General features: G+C 31.4%; 2 protein-coding genes and 1 long non-coding RNA gene across 6 annotated transcripts in view; 1 reads left to right on the top strand and 2 right to left on the bottom strand.

Moving 5' to 3' along the window:
- Positions 1 to 582: 582 nt before the first annotated feature.
- Positions 583 to 12,758, top strand: LOC108545929 (lysine-specific demethylase 4C). 2 transcript variants are annotated; one of them, XM_017897763.1, is made up of 12 exons: positions 583 to 682; positions 1,436 to 2,232; positions 2,315 to 2,520; positions 2,720 to 3,075; positions 3,216 to 5,671; positions 5,742 to 5,924; positions 6,008 to 6,307; positions 6,404 to 6,595; positions 6,680 to 6,793; positions 6,885 to 6,977; positions 7,158 to 7,229; positions 12,684 to 12,756. In XM_017897763.1, exons 2-12 carry the CDS (start codon positions 1,456 to 1,458, stop codon positions 12,711 to 12,713), a joined length of 4,779 nt encoding a protein of 1,592 aa, XP_017753252.1. In that variant the 5' UTR covers positions 583 to 682; positions 1,436 to 1,455; the 3' UTR covers positions 12,714 to 12,756. The 2 variants fall into 2 exon arrangements, with proteins under 2 accessions (XP_017753252.1, XP_017753253.1); XM_017897764.1 differs by lacking the exon at positions 7,158 to 7,229 and having other exon boundaries at positions 12,684 to 12,758.
- LOC108545931 (ATP-binding cassette sub-family G member 1-like) overlaps positions 10,143 to 23,920 on the bottom strand; it is a 26,080-nt gene continuing 12,302 nt past the window's right edge. The window contains exons 1-9 of one of the 3 annotated variants that reach the window (XM_017897772.1): positions 23,220 to 23,439; positions 17,598 to 17,715; positions 15,491 to 15,686; positions 15,053 to 15,200; positions 13,536 to 13,775; positions 13,173 to 13,289; positions 12,702 to 12,962; positions 11,212 to 11,468; positions 10,143 to 11,046 (exon numbers count right to left, since the gene is read on the bottom strand). In XM_017897772.1, coding sequence (XP_017753261.1) covers positions 10,708 to 11,046; positions 11,212 to 11,468; positions 12,702 to 12,962; positions 13,173 to 13,289; positions 13,536 to 13,775; positions 15,053 to 15,200; positions 15,491 to 15,686; positions 17,598 to 17,715; positions 23,220 to 23,439 — 1,896 coding nt within the window. In that variant the 3' untranslated portion in view covers positions 10,143 to 10,707. Of the gene's footprint in view, positions 11,047 to 11,211; positions 11,469 to 12,701; positions 12,963 to 13,172; positions 13,290 to 13,535; positions 13,776 to 15,052; positions 15,201 to 15,490; positions 15,687 to 17,597; positions 17,716 to 18,090; positions 18,123 to 23,219; positions 23,627 to 23,920 lie in introns of those variants that run through there. The other 2 variants (XM_017897773.1, XM_017897771.1) reach the window with 2 other exon arrangements.
- LOC108545932 (uncharacterized) lies at positions 18,970 to 20,284 on the bottom strand. The gene is made up of 3 exons (XR_001890110.1): positions 19,395 to 20,284; positions 19,151 to 19,290; positions 18,970 to 19,045 (listed from the first exon to the last, which is right to left on the bottom strand). It is a non-coding gene; the product is annotated as an uncharacterized LOC108545932 (long non-coding RNA).

Raw genomic sequence — 23,920 nt, 5'->3', positions numbered from 1 at the left:
CTAATACACGTAATAATTCCTTGAAATAAATATCAATAGAATAATTATGCATTCTTATTAATGATGATATTATAAAATGAAGAAAAATTTGATTGTGCAGAAGTAAGATATACTAATTAAAATATAAAATATAAATATATAATAATTATTATATGGGATATACATGTACAGAATATAACCATAATTTTCATTGTAAATAAATGGAAAATTTGTTACATTATATATGTTGTGAATTGCTACATATATTACAATTTTATTTTTATATCTATATGATTATCAATATTATTAAGCAAGAATTAAAAAGATATTTCCCTTAGATTACCATAATATTTAATAAATTTATTAATTTCTAACTTTTAAAACCTGTAATCTGCATTTATGGCTAAGAACATTTAAGGTAAATACAACTATTTTCTGTAAATGAATTTAATGTAAAATTTCTGTGATAATACTGACAAAATCTCACGTACGTGACAAAATGCAAAAATTCAAATTTACCGCTTTTTACGTACACGCTGATGTCTAACATCTCAAATTGATAGAGCGTTGAACGCCATCTTTATTGGTTTTATGAGACGCGCGGGGTACAGCGGTAGATGTGTCAAATCGCGAAATCCACCACAATATCTGGATGAACATGGTGTTTATACAGAAAAGATGATTTGTAACGTCCGATTTCGATGTAAGTAATACATCGCGTTTGATGATGATGTAAAAAACTGTAAGACCTCAGACACATTGATTTGTGTCGCTCAATATATTTGCTAACGCGAGATTTTGTGACCAGCCATCCTTTCTACGGTGAAAACCCTCTTTAAGAATCAAACATGTGATACAAATCATTAATATTGATGATTTTTCAATTTTTTTGTGATGTGTCAGTTCGTTTCTCGTGACCTAACAAAGTGATATAAAGAAGTTTATTTTAAGAAGAATTTCTTGACAATAGATACCATCCATTTTGTTTATGCACCTCCTGTACGTCTCGTCTCAAAAACATCGTACTTCGTTTTCATCTTCTCGTTTTTGAATGTTGTTATTTATGAAAACATCAAATTTGAGTAGAATAAACTCATATTGTTTGGGTCGTAATTAAGGTATTATATTACTTGATTTTTTATACTTTTTATCGAAAAATTATTATCGCTTGTGCCGTGAATCTATGTTTTGATTTAGTGTTTATATGTCATTCATTCTTTCAATTTTATTTATGTCACTGAGCATCCATATCTATGATTTTTACAATTTCGCGATAAAATTATTTGGAATAATACACGATATATTTTATCTGTAGTAATATGTGTTTATAAGTTACCATGACATGTCTTCACATTTTAAGGCAATATTTAATAGTGATGTTAAGTTAGAAATAAACATATTTCAGTTGAATTAACAAACCTCAATTATGAAATTAAGTTCATATATCTTTTTTCAGGTGTGTAAATTGATGAAAAAATGGTTAGCAACATTTCTCGGGGCACTCCACGTATTCAGGTCTTTAGACCTACATACGAAGAATTTAAAGATTTCACTAAATATGTGGAGTACATGGAAAGTAAAGCAGCTCATAAAGCTGGCTTAGCAAAAGTAATTCCACCACCTGAGTGGATTCCCAGAAAAAGAGGCTATAGTTTAGATGACTTAGATCTTACAATTCCTGCTCCAATTTGTCAGGTGGTAACTGGTAAACAAGGTCTTTATCAACAAATTAACATACAGAAGAAATCAATGACTGTTAAAGAATATAGCAAGTTAGCTAATTCTGAGCGGTATAATACTCCACGACATTTTGATTATGAAGATTTAGAAAGAAAGTATTGGAAAAATATAACATATGTGGCACCCATATATGGAGCAGATGTATCTGGTTCATTAACTGATCCAGATGTAAAAGAATGGAACATTAATCATTTGGGAACAATACTTGATTATGTGAATAAAGATTATGGTATATCTATTGATGGAGTTAACACAGCTTATTTATACTTTGGAATGTGGAAAACTACATTTGCATGGCATACAGAGGACATGGATTTATATTCAATAAATTATTTACATTTTGGAGCTCCAAAAACATGGTATGCTATACCACCAGAACATGGTCGGCGATTAGAGAGACTAGCTAGTGGATTCTTCCCATCAAGTTATCAAAGTTGTCAGGCTTTCTTACGTCATAAAATGTCTCTTATTTCTCCTCAAATATTGAGGCAATATTCTATCCCATGTAATAAAGTATGTTTCAATTACTTATATGAAACAAGAGGTATATAAAAAAAATAAGAATTATTGTTAATAACCTTTTTTTATTTTGTAGATAACACAGGAAGCTGGAGAAATCATGATCACTTTTCCTTATGGATATCATGCTGGTTTCAATCATGGATTCAACTGTGCTGAATCCACTAATTTTGCTACTCCACGATGGGTAGAATATGGTAAAAGAGCTACACAGTGTACCTGCAGTAAAGATATGGTTAAGATATCTATGGACACATTTGTAAAGCGTTTCCAGCCAGAAAGGTAAAATAAAATTCTTAGAAATATATGTATTAATTAAAATTCCTTTTTTTTTGTTTTGTTTTGTTTGGTATTAATAGGAATAAATTGAATAAATTTGGAATAATATTGAAATAATATTGAAATAATATTGAAATAATATTGAAATAATATTGAAATAATATTGAAATAATATTGAAATAATATTGAAATAATATTATAGGTATGAATTATGGTTACGTGGAGAAGATATTGGTCCTCATCCTGAAGATCCTAAACAAACAGCTGCACCAATGCCTTCTCAAATGGATCTTTTATGTAGTAATAGTAGTAATGGACAATTACCGCAAAGTTATTTGAATGCTGCTCCAAAAAATAAACGGCACACGATACATAAGAAAAAGAATATAATGACTACGAACCCGGATGTTGATATGGAGGAGTTAGTAAACCGTCCCGATATTCCACCAGATGTCAAGAAAGTATTACAAGATTTAGAATTGGAAGAAGTAGAGGATCAGCCAGATGAACAGCAGTTAGAAGTTTTAGAAGATATATGGTTGAAAGCAGGAGAAATGGGTAAAAAGCTTATTACTATTATACTTACTATTACTATTATCAAGTTTTTTTTTTAATGAATATGTATTCATGTATTTACTTTTTTTTTTAATTTGTTCCTAATTTTTTAATACGAATTTAATAAATAATGTCTATCACAGATGTGAACGAGGCTTCTGTCTACGATGATGGTTACAATCGCAAGAAAAGTCGAAAACGAAAGAAAAAGAACGCTGATAAAGATAAGTCCAAGTCCAAGAAAGATTATAACAAAAGTATTACTGAAGATGTTACAATGAAGACTGAAATAAAAGTAGAAACAGATGACAGTTTTAATTTTCTGTCTCCTGTATTCCCGGAGCAAAGTGCTCAGTTGGAAAATGACGATCAAGGAAGTTCCAACATTACACCAAGTGATAGTATCATTGAAAACATAAAAGTAGAAGAAGGTTCCGATTTCTCGGAAGTCGTCGATAAACCAGTGAAGAAAAAGAAAAAGCATTCAAAGTCTGGAGAACCAAAGAAAATAAAATCAAAGAATATGAACAAAACTAAACGTAAACATTTAAATATGTCCATTTTCGATACTAATGAACCTTTAGATGTATCTGATGCTGACGTACAACGGAAATTAATGGCTATGCCAAGTCTTAATTTACATAAGTCTTCAACAGGTAATAAAGATACCACTAACCATTTATCGGGGAATATAATTTTCTCTGAAAACGAAGTTAATATAAATCCCATTAAAGAAAAAACTGTTATAAGTATTATAAATAGTGGTCAAACTGCAAATGCTATATATAGCGATACGAGGGAGACAGAGAAGATTACAGATAATACTGCAGATGAACGACTAAATTTATATACAAAGACTGTGAAGAAATCTACCGTAACTGTGAAACCAACATTTTCTAAGCCAATTTCAGTAAAAAATATTTCTTCTGATCAAGTGAAATCCATTAATAAAATTGACAAAGCTGTAGAATCTGAATACATCAGCGAAGATACAAACATTGCTATACAAGAAACGAAACCGGGAACATATACTACTTGCAAAAGTGTTGGAACAATTATAAGTGAGAGATCCATACTTAATTACACAAAGAAAGATATTATAAAAGCACCAAGGTTGAGCGTTTTAAAATCAGCTTACAATATAACGGCAACCGAAGTATCTCCAAAAGTTGATACTGAAAAATCAGTCAGAGAGGAGAATGATACTCATGTATCACCGAAAAATATAGTGGTTTCACCAAAGACTTGGCCTATTACCAAATCACGAGAACCTAAGCTCTCAGGATCAGGCATTATGTTTTTAAATACGAGTTTTTCTAATCCACCGATTTTACAGAAAGAAACCTTAGCTCAAGAGTTGGGAAATGAGGTAAAGACTGTGGAACTTTCAAAATCTATAACTCCATGCGCTATTCAGATACCACAGTTAGAAAATTTCTTTGCGAAGAACACGGTCTTAGCACAGCCGTTAGCTCAACCTGTAACGTGTGTAAGTGGAACGAATACAGATATTAAGAATCTTGGAAAAAGATCTACTACGGATACATCAAAAATGATGGCGACAAAGTTCTGGCAACCTTCAACTAGTAACAATAACTTTTTCTTCTTAAAAGATACGAGAGATGACAAGAAAGCTCATTCTACAATCACAAACTACGACACTTCTGAAGCCTCTGTCTCGTCTTCCTCGTTAAGTTTAAAAGGCAATAGCACATTCTTTCTAGCTACAACTTCAAAGTGCACAAACATTTCGTTAAATCCTCAATCCTCAATGATGATTGACTTTAATAAGAAATATTTACAAACTTCTAGTTCAGTTCCGAATACAACTGGTTCCTTTGTGAAAATTATACCAAAATCACAAGATCAGTTACTCATGAAAAAGACAATTAATCAGAAAGAGGACATTTGTAATAGTAGAAAGCCTTTTAAGAGTACAGGTACAATTGTTAGTAATGTGAAAACTGTATCAACACAAGTAGATAGCCCATTGGAAGCTATACAACTCAGTAAAAATGTAAATATTACAAGTTTAGACATTGGTACACAGTACACTACGAATCATTCCATCACAGATTTACAAGATATCCAGAAAATGATCACTATTTCGCCCTTACAACAAGAGCAATTTTCGAATGTAATTACGGTCGACGATAAGTTACAAACTCAGTGTATACTAAAGAATGCGGAAGGTATATATACTGGTGTGCCACCATCGAAACAGTTAACAAACTCTAGGCGAAAATCAAAAGAAAAATTAAAGAAGGCGACCACTAGGAAAAAAGAATCCATAGAAACAAAAATACTCACATCAACAACAAATTTAGAGGAACTCAGTACAATTACATGTTCTGTGGAACAAACACCTTCCGTATCTCATCGTGTGACCATGGTACCAGGACATATATCCGATATGCTGTATCCTAGTGTCCCAAATAATGACTTACTAAAGGCATTCAATGATTACTGGAGTGCTCAAATTTCTCACTGTGCAATTTGTGCACCATTTACCTCAAATTGTAATGGTCATGGTAGGTTGATGCCTCCAGACTGGAAATATTGTAAACCGACCGTTTTACCAGAGAGTTCACCGATATGGGTAAATAATATTTATCTCTGTTTAAAATTCCATGTATCGAGAAGAAATTTTATTAAAACGTATTTTTTAGGTATCTGCGAATATATTTGTTGCAAATTCAAAGGAACAAATCGTTGAACCGGAAAATGATAAGCTTTTACGTTGTAGAGAATGTCACGTCACGGTGCATGCCTCCTGTTACGGAATCACCGTATTACCTACAGATCTACGAAATTGGGCTTGCGATAAATGCAAGGCTGGTAAAACGCAGGTGGTGCGTACTTCTGAAGCCGTTTTTGTACTTTATAATACTTTTATTTTTTATATATTCCTTAATTAATTTGTACCGTTATACAGATGTGTTGTTTGTGTCCTATGCGAGGAGGTGCTCTTAAACGAACTAGTGATAGTAATTGGGCGCATATATTATGCGCTCTTTTATTACCAGGAGTAACTTTTAAGGATGCCATAAATAAGGATCCTATCAACGTACTGACCATCAAACCAGATAATGTGAAACAACAGTGTTGTTATTGTGAACAAAAGGATGGAGCATGTCTTAATTGTAACCAGTGTTCTAATTTGTTTCATCCATCTTGTGGTCTTGTTTCCGGTGCCACGTTTACAGTACCCGTATACAATTCACCTGAATTACAGGTATTGATAAGTTGATAAATATATATATATATATATATATATATTATATGTACATGTAAAATTCTGTTGAAAAATAGTAATGAGAATTATACATAGGTAACTTGTGACGGTCACGATGATGGGAAAGAAAAAATACCGACAATTCGACAAGGAGAAACTGTTTGGGCAAAACATCGTAATACACGATATTATAAGGCCAAAGTAGATTCTATACATGATACTCTGTTTTATATGGTTACATTCAGTGATGACAGTTTCAGCGAAGATTTATATCCATCAGATATTACGGTAAATATATGTACATGTATATTTATTTTCTTGTTTTAATTCTATTTGAAAAGTCTATGCTAAAATTTTTATTATTTTTTATAGAATTATGATCCAGGAAACCCACCGCAACAAGGCGCAGCAGTTGTCGTGAAATGGACCGATGGAAACTTGTATAATGGTATCTTTGAAGGTACAAATCACCGAATCATGTATACTGTGAGTAGCGCATAATAATTTTTTTAATACTATTTTTATTACTAATATTTCAGTAATTATTAATATTTTACAATTCGTAATTACATTTTAGGTAATTTTCGAGGATGGTTCACAACTTGTTTTGAAACGAAATGAAATTTATAGTTTACAAGAAGATATGCCAAAAAGAGTTCGTTCACGTTTGGTGAGTTTAGTGATAAACTAATTTATTTGCGTGAATACTTTAGTAGGATTCTTAGGAGTAGGATTCTTTTTATATGATTCACCTTACTTTTTTTTTTTTATTTCTGTCGTATTTTTATTTATGATTTATTTGCTACGAACTTATGTTGGTTTTTTATTGTTTTAATTCATTTCACTGAAGTCTGTTGCGACCGAAATGAAGCACCGGTATCATCTGTACGGCACGGAGGATGAATCGGAGGCGCAAAGAAAGGTGAAACAGTCGAAATATTGTGATTAAAACAAAAATGATATACGGTTCGTTGTAAATAATTGATAGAGACAAATAATATTCAGCTATTGTACATAACATATACGAATAATTATACCTAGTAATTTGGTCTTTTCTAAACTCGAATGCACTTTAGAATAGACCAAATGGATAGATTTTTACTTATCTTTATTTTCATTTCTTATTTCATTTCTGTTTATTTTGTTCCTTCTCTTTCCTTTTTTGCTTTCTTTGAAATTTCAATTCACTGATATTTTTTGTCAGTGTTACACTTTTTCCTTTTTCTAGTATGCCACCATTTGTTGATTGCACTCATTGTAATGAGTATTGATAAATTCTCTTTTGATAAAAGAAGAAGGAATTTAATATAGGTGTTACAATTTCTTGTCAGGAAAAGATATTAAAGAAATAGTGTTATGGATTACGCGTCGTTCTAACCCATCTGGTGGCTATAATTAAGCACCTTCGAGTTTTTAACTATTTATCACATAATTAGGAAATAATATGGATTCACTATCTTCTGTCGCACGAAACGAAGCGTAGTGTTTTCTTATCCCTTATATTTACACGCAGTTAGGACGATTTACCGAATACAAGTTGTTGAAGACAACATACTATTCAGCAGATTATAAGGATCAAAGCAAAAATAATAAAGTTTATGCGATGTATTTCTGTATATAGCTACAGAATGTGAAGACGATACAAGATGTTTTTAAGCAATGAGTCCCATGTACGTAATTTAAAACCATTTTTTACTTTGTTCTATAAATAAGAAATGAAAAAGAACTGAAACTGAACATTTCAAACGTTTCCATTGCGTGTATCTCGATATAGATCATGTTAAATCATAACATTTTATCAAAAACATGTGTAGAATTGTATTTAAAGTTATTCATTATAATAAACCACTTTCAGAAGGGCTCAGTAGTTGTTTGTAGTTGTATATTTCATATACAATTTTTTTTTTACATCTTCATTTCATGATCCGCAAAATCTATTGTATAAATAATAAAAAGGTATATAGCTATCATACTGAAATTACAGCTACTAAAAGATTACACCTAAAAATGCGGTACATGTTTCTTCAAAATACAATTTTTGTGTGAAATATTTAAATACGAAATTCTAGATTCATTTTACTAGTCATTGACATTGATAATTTGTTTTTATTGGTCACAAAAATATTTACTATGTTAAAAAAGTAACTGTTTGCTTTTTCTTGCATTTTAATTTCTATGACTACTATTGATCCCTTTAACGTGGTGCTTTGTATTACGAGTCATATTTCTTTCTTTTTTCTTTTTTTTCTTTTTTTTTCTTTTTTTTTCTTTTTTTTTGTGTACCATTAATAAATTGTAGTACTCGATCATTACAAAACTATTGAATGAACGTGTGCAATGCAGAAAGGAGCGAGCGTTTATTATTCTGAAAATCGTGTCATTCTTTCCTTATGTTAAAATCGTCGTATCAATATTATTACATCATTTTGACATAGTTTTTGTACGACGATATGTTTCCATCTTTCTCTTGTATTCTTTATTTTATTGTGTCGTATTCCTAGTCCAATATAGTGAACACGACACAATGGTGAAGTTTAATGAAGCACCGATATATAATTGTATCTATATTTGTAGAAGAAATTCATTATTCAAGACAGTGTTCATATGATCTCTTGAAATTTGTTCCCTAGAAATTTGATTTACCCTCGAAAATAAAGATATGCGTGTATGCGCACGCGTCAGACGAGCTATAGTTATAACTTAAAATTTGTGTAATTCGTGCGAAAAAAGTTATCATTTCCCTCGGCCATGTCATAATACCTATTAATTAAAATAGGTCGGAGGGATTGTATTATCGTTCTATCTGTATATGATATTAATGAAAGAAAAAGTGAATAATGTATCCAAGTGTAGAAACAGACTGGATACAGCGTATAATAAAAACTAAATATATAAAATAGTTTTTTTCTTCCTGAATCATCGTAATATATTTTTTATTAGGAAGTATGAATTTGAATAAATCATTTTTTCCAAATTCATTTAGTATTTACTCATATAAATTTAGTTGTTCTTTTATCATAGTCTTAAAAGAAAGATTGGAAAATAACTTTATAGATAATGTATAATTTGTTATATATTAACGATTTTATTTCATACTCTATAATGTGATAGGTATTTTAATAATTTTGTCTTTCAGCTTTACAGAAAAATTTGCTTGCCTGTAAATAATAAATACAGTAAAAAGTTGAAATTATAAAAAGCAATTGAAATTTTTAGATTTACACGCAAACCGAACTTTTTTACTGTAAATATATATTTTCCAATCGGTATTTGAAATTGCCAAGATTGAGTTTTGTGAGATAATTGTAGTTCGCTTTTTATATAAAATTACATTTAAACACTGCTATTTATTTAGAGTTACGAAAATGCCTAAGAAATATATCACAGTGAATAGTTAGATTCGTTACAGTAAGAATAAAAAAAGGGATCCTTTTCGTGGAATAAATTTAGCAGTTTTGCTAACCTACTATAAACAAAATATCATTCTCCTTTAGAATTATCGCGGTTGAATTAAATAAAACATGTGAATAATATCCTGATATTAATATTATAATTTTTATAATATCATGTATTGTTTGTAACAAAGTTTGGTACATTAAGTGCTTAAGTATTTGATCTAATATTGTTTCCAATTTTTTAAATTAATAATTCAAGCGATTGGTAATCAGTTTTTCAAATTGATCTTACTGCAACAGTGCAATAATTATATTTAACATAGAACATTGATTACCTTTAATTAGAGTATACTTTTATCGATGCATTATTGAATAATCAATAACATTGCATATGAAAATGCGATAAAAAAATATGTTTCTTTCTTAATTACTATGTGCATTTTATATTACGTTTACGTAATATCTAAAACGAATTACAGTATATATCGCGGATATCTTAAAGCTTTTCGTGACTCATTCCGTATGGAAGTCTCTAATATAAGAAATATATTTAATAAAAGAAGCGTATAATAAGTTAATAGCCTTGGCAATCGCGAAGTAACACGGTAAGCGTGGAATAATAATAAATTTTTAATCAGAAACTCTATCTACTAATAGTACGATAAAATTTTTATATTAAGAACCAAAAATTTCCAAATATTAACTTCAATTAAAATCTTTCCATAATTCATAAGTACAATGTAACAATATACATTACCAAAATTTAATAGACAATTTTGTAAAGTTTCATATTTTTTTTTTTCATTGATTAGGTGGCTTTTAAAAAAGAACAGATTTATAATTAATAGAATAGGTTTATCTTTAGTGCAACATAAAAGATTCAACCTTTTATCGATCTGTGTTCACAAGATTCTAAAGAAACTCTTTCAGCGCCATCTCTACGGTAAACAAGCCGCAATGGGCTGATACAATACTGGATCACCGAAATCAGGAATGAGTTAGTCTTTATCTTCTATTAAGTTTGCACCAGAGAGCACTAGCAGTTAACAAATGCATTAATACCCCGATACCGAGGATTAAAATAAGATTGTTCGCAACACTTGTATCAGCTATGTCCATTTCCTTGAGAAACTGAGTTGGTTTTTTATAATGACAATAGAAATCATCACATTTTAAATCCATCCGATCGAAACCATAAACAGTGTGTAAAAGGCTGTGAAAGCTGGCACGAAAGTACGATATGTGAAACATCCATCGGAACATCTGTGGTGTATCCATGTAACGAATACAGAATCCGAACACAGAGAATAACACTGCTATTATAGGTCCGGCGAATACAGCGATCTATGAACGAAAGGAATTGTGTATTAAATTTCTTTTTCAAAACGGAATCAACTTTTCGCTTTTCTCTTGAATCAAAATATTGCAACGAAAATACTTCTAAGATTTATTTTCCTACTATGATTCTCGTAATTACATAGTTATAAGAAATATTTAAAGAGTACATACCTTCACTGGTGTGGTGGCACCAATGAAGAAGCCCCATGCTTGAGCTGTCAAACTGGCGGCTATACTAACGATCATGAAAGAAATTATGCGGGCAGTTTCTATGGGTTGTCCTGTTAACCAGTAACTCACAGCCAAATAGGTCGCTGCACAAGACGCTTGAAATGGTATTTCCACTAGCAGCATACTAATATAGTAAGGTGCTAACCTATACCACCGATTGAAGTGTTCCCTCGTCAATATCCGCATTTCCTGTGGAACTGAAAATAATCCAAATATTTTTTCAGTTATTCGAAAATGCATGATTCTTAAATATTTAATAATAATTGAATTGGAAATATTTTAACTATAACAAAGAAACAGTATTTATAATAATAATAATAAATGTAATTAACGTTTTGTCAACATCTTTATATAGTACTTCGACTGTACTATAAAATTAATGTTAGAGGTACTCATTTTGAACTTACGAAATGGACTAGTGCAAGGAAATTTATTTGGACGTATTATTTGCAAATTCGGTTTCAATCGATGATCGATATATCACGATATTAAACACGAAATGTATGAAACCTGAAGTTTAGATTAAATTCACCTTGAAACACTTTCTAAAAAAAAAGGAAGGAAGAAAAAAAGAAACTGGTTGTGGAAATATTAGCCATTTATGGGAACAATTTATATAAATATAAGGATGAAATATTGGCGTCATTCGTGAATAAAAAGTGTCGACACAGCTGAACCGGTAGGCAACGCTTCAATAGGCAAAAGAGATGCATATGGCCTGCGGGAGTGAATGCCCACTAGAGATACTGTTAACTCTATCGTGTGTTGCGATTCAACCTGAGATACAACCACACGTTATGGCTCCTTGACCTACATTTTCTACCTGGCTTCTATTGGTGGCGCAAAATGATAGCAACGTAAACGGAGGATCGAATTGTGAAAACTGAATTTCGATATTTTTCCTTCGCTGTAACTGCAACTTTTTCACAGTTGAAATGTTAAATAAAACTGTCACCGTTAATACGAATTAACACCAACGAAATTCGATTAACAAGTATATAAGGTTAACGTAAGATCTTTTTGGAATTTTCTAGGGACCATAGTATTAATATAAGTGTAAGCACAAGTTTAAGTAATTTCGAAATCCGGTTCCCTAATTTTTTGATGTTAGTTACGTACTAACAACTGATAAGAGAATAGAATGGAAGAGAATAAAATTTGTCAGCGTATAAATTTGATTTAAGAATTTACCTTAGCTTAAAAATATATAAATCGTCAGTAATCGTTGAAACAAATTTAAAAAAATAAAAAGATGTCAATAACTCATGAGAAGGGCACCGGTTGAGAATTTAGAAGAGAAGGTTACTAGTTCCTGATAGAGTAATGTCTATTATATATATATTTTAATATATCATATGTGATACATCGAAAACCCTTTAATAACGCTTAATATAAATTTTCTAATGTTTTAGGTCTCGGTAAATACTTACAAGCAAGTGTGACGGCCATTTTGCCTGTGTAAACAATCAGTAGCAACGACCCGTAGAGATAAACATAATTAGCGAGGACACCGTTCGCTCTATAGCCACTTCCCATGTACAGGTAGCCGAAGATTACTCCAATTAGCAAATGACACAACAGACGTACCAACAATAACGTGTAGTCTCTTTTTAGGCAAATTAACTGCCTCTTATAAAGTAAATAACATTGTGCGATAAACCCTGCCGGAAGGGGTGGTTCCTTGGTATTCTCTGTATCAACAAAACAGCATAATAATATAACAAATAATAAAATTCTTGAATATTGAAATTTTATTGAAATTTGGAATTTCAAAAATTGCATAATTTCTGGGATCACATGTCAGTTTAGATGCTTTTAAAGTTCTACATATACATATAATTATAATGAAGAAAAATTGGAACGTATACAGAAATAAATGAATAAGAAAATTCTATAATTACCATTTAACTGTGATTTCATCGTGTAAGTAACAGACTTGTCATCCTCGCACATTGTATCTACGGCAGCTGCTAATTTGTCTACGGTTATACCATAGTCACCGATCGCAACTTCTAAAACTGTAATAACAAATATAGAATTGTAATGCGGCTTAATAAGCACTACAATGCGAATGAATGACGTTATCGATTCAAGATCGATACTAATGTGAATAATAAAATACACGATATTGTCATCTGATACGATAAACTATGCAATATACGGTGAATGATTTTTTAATGACCTTGTGGTAGACTATGGCTCTCGTAGAGATTCCGGTTTGATTGAGTATGAAAATAATTTGAAAGGAATACTGTTCTACGTACGAAAGTCAGCCGGATTATGGTAAGGTGGACAATCAATTCCGATCGAGGACATATGAGGCAATAGCGATTTAACCGGCCCCCTGTATATGCAGTATCCACCAGCAACCGCATAAATGGCATCAAACATTTCTAAAAGCAATGCACTCGGTTGGTGTATTGTACATATTATCGTGCGCCTTTCTATTTTAGCAAGACGCTTCAGCAGTGCAATGCATTGGCTACACGAAGACGAATCGAGACCTAAAACATAAAACCAGTTGTTTTTATTTCCTTAAAATTTTGTAATTAAAAAATGTAATTCGTTTCATAAAATCGGCAAATAGTTTCATATTTCTTTTTTAATATTGATGAATTAGCAAGATCTCAAGTACGTAATATTCAATCATAGGAGTATGTAATTTTACGTTCCTGAGTTATTAGAACAACACCATGAAACGCTATTGTACTTCTTTATATATATTACTGACAATGATTCAACTAAATATTAATTAGTCATTATAAATACTGCGTGGTTTATACTGATAACAAAACACTGTATTTTGCTATGAATTCTAGCGATTAAGTTCTTATTTTTATTCCATACATATTTCAGGCTTTTAGATTCTTCAATATATATACTCTCGTTTTCTATTAAAACTATGAAGGGAAATTGTGAATTTCTAGTTACAAGAAAGTGATATGAACTAATAGGAACTGTATATCGTGATTATAACTATCGTGAACCGTGTACATCGCATCAGTAACAGACCTTGTACGACGAAACGTTCCAAGCATTCTTTGATCTAACTTTTAATGAAATTCAAGTGCCATCAATTGAGCATCAGTGTTACTTCAAATGTACATGTTTGTCGACTGGCTTTTTTTTATTATAAATGTACTGCTTACGAATGACGTCAAAGTTATTCAAATAACGCAATAGGCCACTACATTATACTTAAGATTTTTAGTTATAAATATATGTCTATTTAAAAAGCTATATAATAGCTTCGATTAAATATTTCTTTAATGCATTATACTATCGAAAGAGTTTTCGAACTTTGGATATTGCGTTTCTTATCTAAACACTGAAGTATTAATAATAAAAAAAAAGATATCAGAACCGATTAAGCTTGAAATCTAAATGAATCAAAAATTTCCAGGTTTTGTGAGCATTTTTAATAACGTATTGTAATCTTTTTTTGCTTTTTCTTCGTAAATACCATCTTGTAATCGTTTTCATCATCTTGTAATTAATTCTCTATTTGTATCATAGAATCATGTAAGTCTAGCAATTTTAATTCCATTTTTCTAAATGGCTATAGATAATTATAGTAATATGAAAATAAAAAAATTTCTATGAGAAATATATTTGATTGAAAATACAGATGAAATCATATTTTACGAGCTGATACTTCTATTTTTCTTTCATAACACATCATAGTTAGCGCATCATTAAATAATGAGTAAAATTTATTTTCGTTTATGAAACATGTTGAATACGTTAAGTAATATTAGTACAAGAAATATTCCGTAATTACCAGTTGTTGGTTCATCAAGGAATAATACTGATGGATTACTTAAAAGTTCGAGAGCAACATCCAGTCGCTTTTTTTGTCCACCAGACAGTTTTCCACATAGGGTGTCATAGCAATGGCTCAAACCTAACATTTCTAATAGTTCCAGTACCTGACAACAAAAATACCAATATTCTTCGTGACATGTTTTATTTCACATTTCGCTTGTAAATAAACTAAGAAGTCCGATTCAATTAATTTTTCAAATATCCATAACATTTATGGCAACTACCAAAAAAATAGGAAACTACAGAATTGCCAAAAAGAGCATTATAACGATATTATTTTTATCATTATCTTGTTGTTAAACAATTAAAAATGACGGTTAATATTAACTTTTAAAGGTGTTGTACATTATACAAAATGAATATGTAATTTCAAATTGTTTATGAAAGTACGAACTTGAGTATGTTTGTAAGCTGAACTGATACTGTAACCAAGTTTTAAGTGTGCTGCTAATGTCATGGCTTCTCCTACGGTGATCCTTGTTCTCATCAAGGATTCCTGTTGTATATAGCATGAAGTTCTCTTCCATGTCGCACTGTATGGTACCCTAACTTTCCCATTCACTAGAATCTGCCCGTGAACACCTTTCACTCTGAAACATTTTATTTTTAAGCAAATTAATTGTATTATTAAATTATTGATTTTTTTAGATATTGCAAAATAAAAAGTATTGTAATACAAAAATCTTGGAAATATAATAAATAAAAAAACAGTTTTTCTCTACAAGACATTATCGTTAGATACATTGAATTTTTGTAACATTTTACAATGTCTTTTTACATTATGCCAAGTTTTGAAAATCCAATAAAACATTACTGCTTTTTCATTAAAAATTATCCAAAACTTTTGAGGAAAGTGTTTAGTATATGTTAACACATTCAATAGAGTACAGTAAATAATTCTAAAAATGCTATTTATTAATAATCTAATTTTGCAACAACATTGCTTCATTTTTATTTTTAACTCTACAAGAAATAGAAAAGTTTGTGAAGTTAATTTATGTTGTAGTATTTTATTATAGATTCGCTTAAATTTGTCACTGATCAATTATAAGTTGTTCATGTCGTTATTATGCATATGTTTCTATAAATATATAAATGAAATGCAAATTATTCATGGTCATATTTTTTCTGCAACTATATCATCGAAATATCATTATTGATTATTTTTAACAGACTTTTATTTTATTTTCTTTATTATTATTTTATTATCATTTTATTCAATTTATGCTTAGTTTCTTTCTCATATTGTTTATTATATGCATATCTTAATTAATACTTTAATTATCCATAATTTAATCAATTTTCTTTTATAATACTCTTCTTGATATTCTTCGATGAAACATCTTACAAGTCGAATGCATGATATAACATTTCCTCTGATTCTAGAAATTACGGTACAATTTTTATCGTCATTGCGATAATTTGAACGAGTGTTACGTACTGTTCTCGATGTTGTATCGTCTATGGTTTACGTGTAAATCGCGACTTTGCAACTTTTACGTTCGCAGAATGAAATTCTAGAAAAACATATCTGTAATTACTCGCGGAAATGTCAATGTCATACACGTACTATTAACACGTGGATGACTAGCTTATACGAATGAATTCAAATAAGTTGCCTCTTCACGGAAGCATGCCAACAAATTTATTTCTGGAAAGATATTCAACTCTCAGTTTTTTTTTAACACCTTTCAATAACTAATTTAATAACTAAGAGGAGAAAAATTACCTTTCAGCAGCTACAAATATTTTTCGACTCGTTTGATCAATTAAAATGCTTTAAATAGATATTTTAAATATCCCGAATTACTATAATATTACTGGAAATACCTTCCAGTTTTTCTTAAAGTTCAAAAGTCTACTCAAAGTTACGAAATATTTAAAAGGGAACATAAAGAGTGGATCCATGTTAGCGAATCGATTATGACACGATCACAGGCCATTAATGATGGTGTTTAATCAGGTTCCTATATATCTTAAACTAGCTATAGTATTTTACTTGTTGCAGCCAGACCATGCTAACTTCACCTGAGTTTCTTCCATTTTTTTCCTCAATGCCATCATAATATACTAAATTATTCGCAGAGATCTATGGGAAATATTCATTTGCTATGTTAAGAATCATTTCTAGAGGAGGATAACGAACTGATCTTTTCTCGTGATAGAGAAATTTTAGTGTTCGCAACGCTTAAGAATAATGGTCAATTGCACTGGCCTACTTTTTGAAGTACTAAGGATTAATTATCTTCTTTAGTAGATGACAGTTATGTCGCTGTATGTACGATCCCGCTCCTGGTGTTAAATGCAATCGTCAGAATGATGGATATGCATGTGCGTATGAATTTAAGCTCGTGCCTGATTCTTAAGAGTGTTGTTATGATAAGATATAAGGCACACTGCAGATTGTATAATCACGATCAAATGTACCAATGACTGGAAATGGTAAGACGTATTCTTAGTATCCTTTGCTTAGCTTTTTAATATAATTAAGAATTACTCACGTGTAACCGGCCATAACGTTCAAAAGAGTCGACTTTCCGGCCCCAGAGGGCCCCATTATAGCCACCATTTCACCAGCTTTGAACTCGCCACTGACTCCATGTAGAATTTCTTTCCGTTCTAGAATAGAAAAAAATAATATATCAGTTTTCTAAAACGCATTTGAAAGAACTTCAACTTTTCACTACAATTAATAAATCCAAAATTCTTTGATCCTAAAAAAAAAGAGAAAAAAAATTCCCATTTTAGCGAACTTCAAAATTCAGTATAATCGATATTCGACAGAATAATCATACTAAACATGTAAGGTTGTAAGTGAAATATCAACAGTGAGGTAAAAGCGAAAATTTCAACGAAATTTTGATGAAGAATCCTGTCTTAGAAGGACTTTGATTTTTTCAAAACAAGCTGCAACGTTCTCTACAGTAAACTGATTTGCATATTCTAAGAAATATGTATCATTGAAATGATTTATTGCTACAAAAACGATTCTACCTTTGTTACTATTTATATTGACGTTTTCTTCATTTTCTTTTTCTTTTGTTTTTTGTATAATTATTATTAGATCCAGCGAGGAACTTGTTTTTTGAAAAACAGCCTAAAACAGCAAATAACAAAAATTTATTTCATACGATTTATGACTGACTTTGTTAACAGGATAATAATGACTTCTTCGTTGATTATAAGTGACAAATGACGATTGAATTTATATGAGGTCACCCAGGGGAATCGCAAAAGATCACATGCGATCCGAGATAAGAGTGATCAAAAGGCGAGTATTATGCGCTACAGTCATCGATTAAACGCGTCAGAAATCCGTTACTGAAACTGCAACTAAGCAACTGACGCATTTCGTCGCACAGTGCATCGCTACGAATACGTTTCGCTGCGTTTCCATGAAATTCGCGTGCAAGTTTTTCGAAAAATTACGCGGAGCATCGGTAACAAGAAATAGAGGAAAAATTGCCACAAGATGAAATAAAATATTCTTTAACTCGTTTTTCTAATAAAATCTATTGTGTTGTTCAGAAAGTAGTCTCGTATTTTTACCTATTTTATCTCGTATTTTTGCGAAACAAAATCGAGTTGTTTTACATTCGATAATTTTAACCTTTTAACGATATTTTGTATTATTATTCGATGGTTTGCTTCCTTAGATATAAGGGACTAAAGTGCAAAAGAATTTAACGATATTTTTTCATAATTAAATATTTCAAGTTTATAACCGTTTTTCCAAATTTTATCGATGCGTTATACTTCCTGCAAAAATTAATTTTCATACTTATCTAGAATGTGTATAAATATTTCTGAATTCAAAAGGAAGATAATATTCGAAACAGAATTAACGAGAGCAAAAAATCGATGACATTTGGTATCCGTTTCTGCAACGTAGTGCAATCTATTGACAAGAGATATTTGCCTCTTCAACACTTTTGCAGTACTTTTGTTCCTGATAAAAAAGAAAAAAATTACGAAATCTTTTATTCACTAAGAACCGGTCTCAAAAAGACAGATTTATCGATAAATTAGTAAATTTATAAAAGAATTTGCTTACATGTGATGCGGGAATCCATGGAGAGAAAAAAATTGACTACATTTAAGTCAGTAACACAGCTATCAATGCCACACATGATCAAGCTGATGTAATTCATAAATTTGTAAATTTACAGGTGTAGAAAATGGGAAGTGCATACACTGACAGCAAAATTGCCAAAGGTGTGAAAATGATTTGCTTCAGATATTTTGTTTTTAAAATTTCTGAGAACGTATAGGGTGCTTTTGAGAAAATTTATGCTTACTTTCATACGGATCAGAAGATAATTGTTTATAGCTATTCGCCTTTCTCGTGACACTATATTTATCTTCGTTTGTGTATAATACATATAGCTACTTATTATAGGTCGGTAGTTCGTGTTAACATCGACGAAATGTCTGCAACGTTGAATTATGTAATACATATTGCATGTGTGAAATACACTATACAAGAACCTACTTTTGAAGAATAAGTAGTAAAAAAGAAAACGAACGATAAAATGCGTATAAAACATACCATCTCTGTAACAAGAACATTACAAGAACCGTTAAACAGGCAAACCTAACCTTGTAGACCGAATTGTTATTGTGTCACGAACCTTGAAAAAGCGCCGCTGTTACACTTAAGATGAAATACAATTAAAAGTATGGTAATACCTTTCTTAGATAATGGCAGAAATTATATACGTTTGCCCATGTTCATAATAATGTTACATTTCCGTTTGGAAGTCGATAAATACTTGACGACATGACGTACGAACGTACGTGGGTGACAATGGATTTCATATGAATACTACATCGTTCAACAAGATTCAGTAAAAATCTATTCAGTAGCCAGTATTTTTCAATTTCTTTTTTCTTTCACACGTGTCATGAATAGGAATGGAAAATGAATGTAGTGCACTTGCAAAAAATGTACTTAACCTGCGATTTGATTTTTACGTGTGATTTTCAGTTCTGTCATGATTTACGAAAAGAATGCGTTGAGTATTAGCATACAACTCTAATAAAGTAACGATGCAGCACCGTTGCTACATATAATTATGTACAGTATATGCTAACGCAGTAATTTTTAACCAGTATTTCGGACTTGTCCCAAGTATTTCGTGATATTATGAAAGCTCACAATACTTCTGTCAAAGAATCTTTCTTAAAATTCTCACAAATATAATATTTTTGGAATTATTACTTGCTTCTTTTCTTTACCGTTATGTAATCTGTAATAAAAATATAATATTTAATAGAAGATATGTATATACTTATTTCTATTATTAAATTTATAGTCTCAGGAATTCTAGTATTCCTTAAATTTCAGAAAGTTAAAAACTACTGTCCTAACCTATACCTTGTTGTTCAACGCAGCGATCTGATATCGAATTTAATGGCAGTTGAAATTAATCAGAATTTTATTAAAAAGAAAAAAATATTAAATAATTAAAAATCGATTTACAAAAAGTCATAATCACAAGTGAATTAATGATCATACAAATATTTCGCATCGAAATTAACGACGTATCTTTTCCTCTACGTCATCCATGAATAATACAAGAATCCTTGTAAATCAATACGACCGATTAAACTTCGCTATGCATGTACTATACATCTGCCCACTGCTGAGTCGCATTCAATAAAGGCGAATTCACCGACGAAAACTACACGTTATCGATCTTATACCAATTATAACTTAAGTTACTGACAACTCGAACACACGATTCGCTTCCTCAATTTACGCGGGACTATTTTTACGCGGCAAATTAGAACACAATTTACGCGCACTACCTTTGCGCGGTAAATTTGAACACGATTTACGCGGTAAATTTGAACACGATTTACGCGGTAATTTTCGCGTGCTATCTTAATATGCTATTTTATCGTGAGTTTTATAAACAACGGCATATAAACCGGGGCATCGGTTGGCACCAGTGGTAAAGATGAGAATAAAGCCGAAAGTCAAACCATCGAGAGATTCACTCTATTACCAACAGACATTTTTTGCGCGATTTTCATTGGCGTAAAATCAATCCACGTGGAACAGATACACCGCACAAATGAGAGACGTCTGTACATTTTCAGTATCTGTCGGAACTCGTTATATAACAATAATTATCCGTTTTTACTTCATAGAAGATAGCTAGCACAGGCTCTCTAGCACAGGATTCATGCAAAATACAAATCAAAATCTTGAATTAAGTATATCTTAATTATGCAAATGACAAATAGCTTGTTTTATATTTTGCGACACATCTAATAAATCACGAATACCTACCGTGGAATTATTAATATTAAATCGCGGTCATGAAATCTCAGAATACATATCAACGATACGTATAAATATATTACTACTAATAAGAACTTCACACCCTCTTTATTAATTATCGGACATAAATTACTACTCTCCCTTTATCAGCGCGAATCCAATTTTTATATTCACATATTTTTCTCTTCGTTCGTTATGCATTTCAAGACCATTACGATTTAAAATGATATAAAAATGAAATATAGCTTTGAAATTTCCATAATTGACTACGTTGTCTTTTACACGTGAACGGCAAACAGTGGCGCCCTCTCGGTCGCTTCTCGTCTCCCATCGATTGCAATCTTTTTTACCAGCTTCTAACACGGTGAGATCTTTCCAAAATGTCCAACGCCACTTTCTCCATTTAAAACTTTCTTTGCTACTCTCAGGACCACTTCGACGTCGCTTTCTCCCGACGTCACGGTCGACATTTAATACGTTAAAAAGCGGAGAAACCCGCGTGATCGACATCGACTGATCGTGCTTTTATCGTGTACTGACCTACGCGACGTGGTCTGTTCTAAAAGTAATGAAATTCTATTTATAAAAGACGTTCTAGATTACATTTTCAACAGTCAAAGCAACCGCTTCCAAAGCATACGTAATGGAACGATATACCAATGACATGGTCTAATTTTTTAGAATATTCACATGTTTCATCAGGGCTACTCGAATGTCTTCGATTGTATGGAAATGATGAACTTTTCGATGATTCTTCTCCAATTGTAAGTCTCACATGTAATACCAAAAAAAAGAATAAAAATGTTATTAAAGAAATTTAATCAAGTTAAAGTGAGAATAAAAATAATAAAAATTAATTTTGTGTGATAATAATTTAGAAAATAATTTCAACCTTTGCCCCTAAATTAATAATAACGAATTTAAGCCTCGTGCTTCGTGTGTTATTATCTTTCTCATTATATTCACATCACAAAACTTCTTTGCGACGGAATTCGCTGAAATGTAACGAAACGTATACAGCTTATTGACACTGCGATGTTTGATATCCGGTAACCACTTCCACCGGCCATATAATACCGCGATGTTCGCTCCTACACTCGTCTAACCTACTTTCGCTTGTACCTTTGCACTCTTTCTAAAAAACCGGCACCAATTTATAACAGAGTAAACAATGCTCCTGACACGGGGACCTTACGGCAGTAGAAATCATTTTTGGAACGGTAGTAGGTACAGGTTATAGTGTATACCTAGTATCAAAAAACCCTAATAGGTTTCTTCACAATGGGCCTTCGTTTTCGAGATATTTCGATTTAAAGTTTTGTACTTTATTACGGTGTTTTGATACTAGATATGTACTATAACCGTTCAAAAAGCCATAAGATCCCCTTGTGAGTACATTGGGGAAATCTTCATTTCATCGAGAATACTGTAGAAAACGTAATGGACATAACGCAATGCTCAAGAGAAAACAATATAAATTAATGTTTTGGAGAAAGATCGTGATCTCGTGAAAGTAGGAGATTCATGATACTTTGGAGGAAATTTGTATACACTGTAGAAAATAATAGAAAGAAACGACATACTTTGAAATATGTATCTGTAACACGAGAAAGATTCTCGTCTTGATATACATAACCTAATTCGTATACCTAATCCTCGTATTAAGAAACAGTGAATCTAGCGTTTTTTCTCCTAACCTATAAAATCTATTTATCGTATTTACACTAATTTTAAAACATTTAAGACACTTCTATTTAAATAAGTATTACAATTAGAATTTTTATCTGATTCGCTACATTTTTCGTAATTCGTAAAGCAGATGAGGTTAACTTACTCGGTTTCAAGTTCCGAATGGTCCATTCTTTCACTGTGTACCGAACATCGTAAAAAGAGAGATTCACTTCGGGCCTTTTTGGAAAAGAATATTTTTCTTGAATGAAGTAGCCATCCGTTGCAGCGATCGCCACTCCGTGTACATCATTGTGGCTGTTATGGTCTATTTGACAGCAGCTCAACGATGATTTGGACGGGGAGCAGGGGGCAGAGGTGGTCATCGTTCGATATTCGATTGAGATTTCTTTCCACGAGTGTCGCTGCGTTCGTTCTGACCACGATTTACGTCTGTAATCGCATGTCTAGCACCACACCAGCGATTCCGGCCTTCTCTCCTTCTCGATTGGCCGATTACGGTTTTTATATCTAATCAATTATAATTCGCACATCGTTCAGCCACACGTTAATCTGCAACAAGAAAAAAGCAAAGGTCGATACGTATTCATATTCGCAACCACTGATATAAAATATCGTTTTATTTCATATACATTGACTAAATTTTAGACATTACCAGGAAAGAATATTTTAAGGAAAACACTAAAAAGTTTCTTTACATTTTCAATACAAAATGGCGCATAATATATGTGCTTATACATATTCCAAGAAAGGATACTATTTTATAATGAAATATAAATATTAATACCAAATATAGGTGATAAGATAACAAATGCCTGTAAGTATATATATATATATATATATATA

The sequence above is a fragment of the Eufriesea mexicana genome, unplaced genomic scaffold (assembly GCF_001483705.2).
Source record: "Eufriesea mexicana isolate 0111107269 unplaced genomic scaffold, ASM148370v2 scaffold572, whole genome shotgun sequence".
NCBI lineage: Eukaryota > Metazoa > Arthropoda > Insecta > Hymenoptera > Apidae > Eufriesea > Eufriesea mexicana.
The sequence above is the reverse complement of the archived record's forward strand: the minus strand, read 5'-3'. Positions and strand labels throughout refer to the sequence as shown.